At 47.8% G+C, this 8,853-nt stretch overlaps 1 protein-coding gene across 1 annotated transcript; it reads right to left on the bottom strand.

Moving 5' to 3' along the window:
• Nucleotides 1-4,340: 4,340 nt before the first annotated feature.
• On the bottom strand, nt 4,341-6,333 carry LOC148044297 (SCAN domain-containing protein 3-like). The gene has a single exon (XM_087722033.1). It carries the CDS (start codon nt 6,331-6,333, stop codon nt 4,483-4,485), a length of 1,851 nt encoding a protein of 616 aa, XP_087578159.1. The 3' UTR covers nt 4,341-4,482.
• Between the last annotated feature and the right edge of the window lie 2,520 nt (nt 6,334-8,853).

Below are 8,853 nucleotides of genomic sequence, written 5' to 3'. Positions count from 1 at the left end.
TTTAAGGCACTATGTTATACAATATGTAGTTTAGCCTAAAACTTTCCCAATTACTGTGTTGTTGTTGTTAGTTGTGAAGTCGTATCTGACCTATTGTGACCCCTTGGATAACGTTCCTCCAGCCTTCCTGTCCTCTACCATTCTCTGAAGTCCATTTAAGCTCACGCCTACTGCTTCGGTGACTCCATCCAGCCACCTCATTCTCTGCCGTCCCCTTCTTCTTTTGCCCTCAATTTTTCTCAGCATTAGGCTCTTCTTCAGGAAGTCTTTTCTTCTCATTCGGTGACCCAAATATTTGAGTTTCGTCTTCAGGATCTGGTCTTCTAAAGAGCAGTCAGGGTTGATCTCCTCTAGAACTGACTGGTTTGATCGCCTTGCAGTCCAAGGGACTTGCAGGAGTCTTCTCCAAAGGCAGCTGATAACTGTCAGACAGCTCTGGTCCTCTCTCTGCCTCCAACACAGAGCCCTCATCAGAGCCTTCCGCAGACTCCAGGATTGGCCCATGTTCCTCCCCAACCTCCTCACTGTCTGAATCCGCTGCCAGTTTTGCTGACTGCTGGCAGGCCACAACAAAAGGAATGAACTTCCTTCCAATGTTTGCATCATCCAGTCGAGCCTAAAACCTGGGTTTTTTTTTGCCATGTCACAAAATGCTTGGAAGGAAGGAAAGTTCTGTTTACCTTGACAAAGGGCAGTAGGGACTTGACTCGAAGAAAGATCCACACAATTATCTAATTAACCGAATCAGGAAAAGGGTCAGCAATGTAATTCAGTATAACCCCTAGCATTTTATTTAAATGGGAGAGGTGCCCCTAATCTTATCAACATTCCGTGCTTCTTAATAAAGGCACAATAGACTTTTCCAGTGTTGCAGCTGGGCCTTTTAAAAGAGGTTTTTTTTTTTTTTTTTAATAATAAGGTGGCTTTCTTTATGTTCCAAACTAATCAGATCTGTTTCCCATATATTTCTAAAAATGATGGCCTTGAAAAGCAATTAGCACCGTGGGTCAAAAAGCCTATTAAAGATCTTATTTTTCGACACTCCAATGTTCTTTTTCTTTTGTAAGCTGGAACACATTATATTCCTAAAGAAAACATTTTATTAATAAAATCATAAACCTTCCTTCCCTGAACTGGGCTCCATTCTTCTTCATGCATGAATAAAGGAGAGACTGGAGACAAGCCATGGAGAAAAATTCATTTCATTTACATTTAATCACAATTAAACGGAACATATTAAAGAGTCACAATCAAGAGTTTGGGAAACTTTTGTTTGGCCTGGTATGTTGGGCCAGGAGTTCCTGTTATATGCACAAAACAACAGCCTAATCCAGGGATTCTCAAACTACGGCCTGGTGGACGGATACGGGCCACTGAAGCCATTAACCCGGCCCACGAGAGAACACAAGGCTGCCCCACCCACATTGCCCCAGCTTCCCACGGGCCCCCACCCGCCTTCTGGAGGCCAAAAATGGGACGTGCGGAGGCCTCAGGAAGCCAAAACCAGGCCTGTTTTGGGGCCCATTTTTGGCCTCCCCAGCCTGCAGAGAGAGGGAGGGAGGGAGAGAGAGAGAGGGAGGGAGGGAGGGAGAGAGAGGGAGGGAGGGAGGGAGGGAGAGACCCCCCCCCACACACACACACTAAGGTAGCCACATCCCTTCAATAACCTGCTTTCCACCACCAGGAGCATAACAAATTAAAGTTTAATTTGTGTGCATTGTTTAATGGACTGCTAAATTGGCCATGCCCACCCAGTCACATGACCATATAGCTACACCCATCCAGTCACATGACCACCTAGCCACGCCCACCCAGTCACATGATTATCTAGCCACACCCATCTAGGCCCCCCCCAACAGTCTGAGGGACCATGAATTTGCCCCCTGTTTAAAAAGTTGAGGACCCCTGTCCTAATCCATATGTATATCAATTTTTAAAATAATTTTCATTAAGTTTCATCCTCAGATAAAAACAGAAAAAAAAAGTTAAGAAAAAGAATCAACCCTCTTGTTGCAGGCCTACAGTAGTTACAGAAAGATGAAACTATTCCTGTGTTAAATGATTAACAAAAAGTCAAAATCAAGGATTTATATCATATTTCAGATACCACCTTGGTTTGTCCAAATAAACATCAGCTTACTTCCTATACTGTACGAGCCGAGGTGGCGCAGTGGTTAGGGTGCAGTACTGCAGGCCACTTCACCTGACTGTTATTTGCAGTTCAGCGGTTCTAATCTCACCGGCTCAAGGTTGACTCAGCCTGCCATCCTTCTGAGGTGGGTGAAATGAGGACCCAAACTGTGGGGGCGATATGCTGACTCTGTAAACCGCTTAGAGAGGGCTGAAAGCCCTATGAAGCGGTATATAAGTCTAACTGCTATTGCTATTGCTATGATACTTTTTTTCCTATTTTCCTTCCCTACCTTCCTTTCTTATGCTAGGACATTCTTTAACTTAATCCTTCACAAAATAATAGAGTTGGAAGGGACCTTGGAGGTCTTCTAGTCCAACCCCCTGCTCAAGCACGAGACCCTATACCATTTCAGACAAATGGTTGTCCAATCTCTTCTTTAAAATCTCCATTGTTGGAACATCCACAACTTCTGGATGCAAATCGTTCCACTGATTAATTGTTCTAACTTGACCTAAATTCCAGGTTGCTTCTCCCTTTGTTAGTTTCTATTCATTGTTTCTTGTTTTCTGGTGCCTTGAAAAATAAGTTGACACCCTCTTCTTCGTGGCAGCTCCTCAAATATTGGAATATTGCTGTCACGTCACCCCTACTCCTTCTTTTCTCTTGACTAGCCATACCCAATTCCTGCAACTGTTCTTCATATGGTTTAGTTTCCAGTCCTTGGATCATCTTAGTTGCTCTTCTCTGTGCTTTTTCCAAAGTGTCAACATCTTTTCTGTAATGTGTTGACCAAAACTGGATGCAGTATTCCAAGTGTGGTCTTACTAATGATTTATAAAGGTTCCACCACAAAACCGTGTTCGACTAAAGGGCGCTCGATGAAACCGCGTAGCTGACGTCATCACAGCATGACAACAGCGCGGATAAAAAAGCACGCTGTAAATGCTAAAGCTAAAATTAACCCCTAAACCTAAACCTAACCCCCCTAAACCTAATCCTAAACCTAACCCTAAACCTAACCCTAAACCTAACCCTAAATCTAACCCTTAACCTAATGCTAAACCTAATCCTAACCCTTAATCTAACCCTAAACCTAACCCTAACCCTTAACCTAACCCTAACCCTAACCCTAACCCTAACCCTAACCCTAACCCTAACCCTAACCCTAACCCTTAACCTTAACCTAACCCTAAACCTAACCCTAAACCTAACCCTTACCTTAACTTGAATCGGCTTGCTTTCAAAGCGCTATTTAAAGCGCCCTTCTTTCTCCGCGCTCGCTGTTGTCGCCCTGTTGATGACGTCAGCGACGCGGTTTAATCGGGCGCGCTTTAGTCGAGCGCGGTTTTGTCGTGCCACGTTTATAAAATGGTACTAATACCTCTTGTGATTTTCTATTTTTCCTTCTATCAGTCACCCATTCTTTCTGGTCAAAGGAATAACCCAAATATAATACAGTGATGACTGGCTGTGTTCACTACATTTATTTTAAAAAGATCTTTGAGGTGGGCTATGGAAGGAAAGGTCCATGGAAAACACTCCTTTCCGGATTTTAAAAGAATCTTCAAGGTGGAACTTTAAAAGACAGCCCAGCAACGTTCCTGGCAACAGGGAGGAATGGAAGAAAGAAGGGGAAAAAATGGCATTGAGGTTAATCTGGAGGACTGGCAACCTGCAGTGCCAGAGCAGCAGCGGTAAAGACAGATGTGGCAGCAGAAGCTCAAAGATAATAAAGGAGGACTTGCAAAGACCAGCATGGTGGCAGCAGTTCAAACTGACCCCAGGAGAGCAATATGAGGAAGGAAGTGATGGAGCAGAGCCTAGTGTAGTATATTTATCAACTTTGGCAACTTTAAGATGGGTGGACTTCAGCTCCCAGAATTCCCTAGCCAGCATGATTGGTTGGAAATTTCTGGGAACTGAAGTCCTCCCCATCTTCAAGTTACCAAGATTAAGAAATATTGGCTTAATGGAACCTGGTAAATTGAAGATAATAAACTCCACTGGAGTGGTGGGATTCAGCCAGCTCGCACCTATTCGGCAGAACCGGTTGTTAATTATCTAAGCCAGTGGTCCCCAACCTTTTTATCGCCGCGGACCAGTCAGCCTGTGATAATTTTACCGTGGCCCGCTGAGCGCGCGCAGGGGTGGGGGGGAGGGGTGGGGGGGCGTTGTTCACGATGACACATTGATTGTTTATATATCAGATTGTTTTGATTAAACAACTTTTATTTTATTGTATTTAAACATGCCTTACAAAATAAAATACAATTACATAAATATAAAGTGCTTTAACATTTTAACAGTTAAACTTTAACTAAGCTCTCTAGTTACTAGAATCTACTGAATCAATGAGAACCCTGAGCTTGTTTTTCTGCAACGAGACGGTTCCATCTGGGGGTAATAGGAGACAATGACACCCGAAGTGTCTTGCTTATGTCCAGTTTATTTCGTTGTTTTGTTTTGGTTGCTGTCACTGCAGAAAACCCCGCTTCACACAGATAGGATGTTGGAAAAGGCAAAAGGGACTTAAGAGCTGTAGTGGCAATCTCAGGATATTCCGCCATGACTTTAATCCAGAACACCGGCAGAGTTGTTGTCTCAAATGCAGTTTTAAGGTCGCCGTCATTTGCAATCTCCAGCAGTTGATCTTCTTCTTGCACAGACATGCTAAATTCGTCTGGTTTGTTGACAAATGGGTCGCGGATCCATTCCTTACCAGTTCGTGGGTCTTTTGTGGTTGGGAAGTAGCGCTCAAACTCTTCTAAAAGCAAAGACAGGTGATCGTGCACCAACTGGGAGAATGAACGCTCAGGCTCAGTCTCTCCTAAAATCCCCGCTAATGTCTGAAACATGTCCAAAATGCCTCTGTTCACACGCCGTCCCCACAACTCCAGTTTGGCTTTAAATGCAGCTACTTTGTCAGCCAACTTGAAAACAGTTGTCATTTTCCCCTGAAGGGACAGATTGAGTTCATTGAGCAGGCTAAATATGTCACACAGGTAAGCCAGTTTTGCAAGCCATACCTTGTCACTGAAATGTGCTGCCAGTGGTGACTTCTTTTCTGAGAGAAATCTTTGCAATGGCTCTCTTAATTCAAACACCCTGGATAGTGATTTGCCTCTGGATAACCATCTTATTTCTGTGTGTAAGAGAAGGCATCTGTGCTCTGTGTCCATCTCCTCACAAAGCTGCTCAAATAGACGCGAGTTAAGGGCGTTTGCTTTGATGTGGTTAATAACTTTAACCGTATCATTAAATACACTGTTAAATTCTGGTGACATTTTTCGGCTTGCCAGCATTTCCCTGTGAATGATACAATGTGTAGATTCGCACTCAGGTGCAACCTCCTTAATCCGAGCGGTTAAACCAGACAGCCGTCCGGTCATGGCAGCAGCTCCGTCTGTGCATATGCCGACACAAAAGGACCATTTTAGTTGTCCTGATATATAACCATCCAGTGACTTGAACAGTTCTGCTCCTGTGGTGTTGGTTGGCAAAGATAGTGCACATAATAAATCCTCATGCACATCCTCCCGATAAAGATATCGCACATAAACAAGTAGTATTGCCTTGTTGTCGATATCTGTAGATTCATCAACCTGTAGTGCGTACCACGGTGATGTATTAATCCTCTCCAACAATTGTGTCTCAATGTCTTCAGCTATTTCATCAATGCGCCTAGTCACGGTGCTAGCCGACAAAGGCACATTTGCTACCTTTTTTACAGCAGCCTCTCCTAAAAGTTCACGACAAATGTCTTTAGTGGAGGGCAAGATCAATTCTTCACCGATAGTGAATGGCTTTTTAGCCTTAGCAATACGGTTAGCCACCAAATATGATGCTCTCAGAGCATTCTCCTTTGTTGCTGTGGTGGCCCTCAGAAATATCTTCTGTCCTTCGTGTTCCCTTTTTTTTCTTTCAAAATACTGCAGGGGTTTGTCTTTTAATCCAGGGTGCTTGGCATTCAAGTGGCGAAGCAGTTTTGAGGGTTTCATTGCCTCATTAGAGAGCCGCTCACCACAAACTATGCAGAGCGGGGTTGGCGCGTGGGAATCACCTATCCCGATAAATCCATATTTCAAGTAGGACTCATTGTATTGTCTGTTAAAAGTTTTATATTTCTTTGATGCTGAAGGCTCTTCTTCTGTCTCTTCACTGGGCCTTTTCTTTTTCCCAAAGAAACTTTCTAACGACATCTGTTTCGCTAATTTGTGGGTTAAATTTGAGCAAAAACAATATACACCTACACCAACCACTGTAAAAATGAGAAAGTACCAGTGAAAAACGAGAAAAAGATGCAAAACATCAGCTTGCCCTCCCCCCCAAAAAATGTACCGACCCATTTTTGTAGTTTTGTTATAGCTGGAGTTACCCTAGTTGGGGAACACTTGTCTAGGTAAGTATTTTATTAATGTAAAAAAACTCCCAGCCCGGAGTACCCCTTTAAGTAATCCATATTTCAGTAAACTGATCTACCGTCAGGCTGTTGCTTGTAAACTGGACTAACTATTTCTAGTTAATTTCTAACTATTTGAATGGAAGATTATATGCTTATAGTTTCTATTCTTTTGTTAACACACAACCACATTTTTATTCTTCTACAGACACCATTTTTAATTACCAGGATAGTACACCAATGACAGCACCATGATCAGAAAATGTTAGATGTTGCATTATTTTCAATATGTATTTGTAAATATATGCCAAATAGATTGCAATCGCTTTCTGGACTTCCTTTAAATTTGCAGGTAAATGCTGCAATAGATATATAGCTCCCATCAGATTGATGATCACCCAAAAATGTTATTCATTGAATTCACTGTGAATCCTTTCTTAGTAAGTGCATTCAAGCCAGCCTACTACTAGCTGGTAGCCTCTCTGTCCATTCACCAAATTATCTGGGACAGGGGTGTCAGAGTGACATCGAAAATGTCAAGGTAATAGCCATGACTATGAAATTAAAAGCCTATTTATTCTTTTATTTGCATCACATAAAAACCAAGATGGTTCCCATCTTGAATTTTTCTAAATACATCCTACATACAACCATGATGCAGGAGTTTTCATTCAGCAAGAAAAAGGACTTGAGCCAAGTCAACATCTGGAAATCTTATCCCAGTCATATCCAACCTAGCTTATTTTTTGAGATCACCTCAAGGCGAGCTGGAGCGGGACGCGCTGCGCCACGAGTTGGAGAGCTTGGAGAGGCTGAGCGCGAACTTGGAGAGCTGCGTCTCAGCCACGTGGAGGGGCTGTGGGCCGACTGCGCCGCTCTGGAGGCGCTGCTGAAGCAGCTCCTGGCCGAGCACGAAGGGCTGCAGGAAGCGCGCAAGCCGGGCGCTCCGAGAAGCGGCAGCTGGCCTCCGACTACACGCTGGTACTGAGCTGGAGCTGCGCGCAGAGCCTGGAGCGATACGAGGCCGAGTTGCGGGCGCTGCAGGTGCTGGAAGGGGGCTGGAAGGGGGCTGCCTGGGCCAACAGGACCTGCGTGCGCAAGCTGCGCACGCAGAACCAGGAGCGCGCTGGGCGAGCGGCTGGAAGAGGGGCGGCTGGCGCAGCAGGAGAGCCACGGCGCCCAGCTGAAGTGGAGAGGCTGAGCGCGCAACTTGGAGAGCTGCGTCTCCGCCGCCTGGAAGGGGGCTGCCTGGGCCAACAGGACCTGCGTGCGCAAGCTGCGCACGCAGAACCAGGAGCGCGCTGGGCGAGCGGCTGGAAGAGGGGCGGCTGGCGCAGCAGGAGAGCCACGGCGCCCAGCTGAAGTGGAGAGGCTGAGCGCCAGGAGCTGCCGGGAGCTTTGCGCGCTGGGCGAGCGGCTGGAAGAGGGGCGGCTGGCGCAGCAGGAGAGCCACGGCGCCCAGCTGAAGTGGAGAGGCTGAGCGCCAGGAGCTGCCGGGAGCTTTGCGCGCTGGGCGAGCGGCTGGAAGAGGGGCGGCTGGCGCAGCAGGAGAGCCACGGCGCCCAGCTGAAGTGGAGAGGCTGAGCGCCAGGAGCTGCCGGTAGCTTTGCGCGCTGGGCGAGCGGCTGGAAGAGGGGCGGCTGGCGCAGCAGGAGAGCCACGGCGCCCAGCTGAAGTGGAGAGGCTGAGCGCCAGGAGCTGCCGGTAGCTTTGCGCGCTGGGCGAGCGGCTGGAAGAGGAGCGGCTGGCGCAGCAGGAGAGCCACGGCGCCCAGCTGAAGTGGAGAGGCTGAGCGCCAGGAGCTGCCGGGAGCTTTGCGCGCTGGGCGAGCGGCTGGAAGAGGAGCGGCTGGCGCAGCAGGAGAGCCACGGCGCCCAGCTGAAGTGGAGAGGCTGAGCGCCAGGAGCTGCCGGTAGCTTTGCGCGCTGGGCGAGCGGCTGGAAGAGGGGCGGCTGGCGCAGCAGGAGAGCCACGGCGCCCAGCTGAAGTGGAGAGGCTGAGCGCCAGGAGCTGCCGGTAGCTTTGCGCGCTGGGCGAGCGGCTGGAAGAGGAGCGGCTGGCGCAGCAGGAGAGCCACGGCGCCCAGCTGAAGTGGAGAGGCTGAGCGCCAGGAGCTGCCGGGAGCTTTGCGCGCTGGGCGAGCGGCTGGAAGAGGAGCGGCTGGCGCAGCAGGAGAGCCACGGCGCCCAGCTGAAGTGGAGAGGCTGAGCGCCAGGAGCTGCCGGTAGCTTTGCGCGCTGGGCGAGCGGCTGGAAGAGGAGCGGCTGGCGCAGCAGGAGAGCCACGGCGCCCAGCTGAAGTGGAGAGGCTGAGCGCCAGG

Source organism: Thamnophis sirtalis, unplaced genomic scaffold (genome assembly GCF_051295495.1).
Source record: "Thamnophis sirtalis isolate CommonGarterSnake01/CBP01778 unplaced genomic scaffold, rThaSir2_p1.2 scaffold_8, whole genome shotgun sequence".
Taxonomy (NCBI): domain Eukaryota; kingdom Metazoa; phylum Chordata; class Lepidosauria; order Squamata; family Natricidae; genus Thamnophis; species Thamnophis sirtalis.
This window is presented reverse-complemented; position numbering and strand designations above follow the sequence as displayed.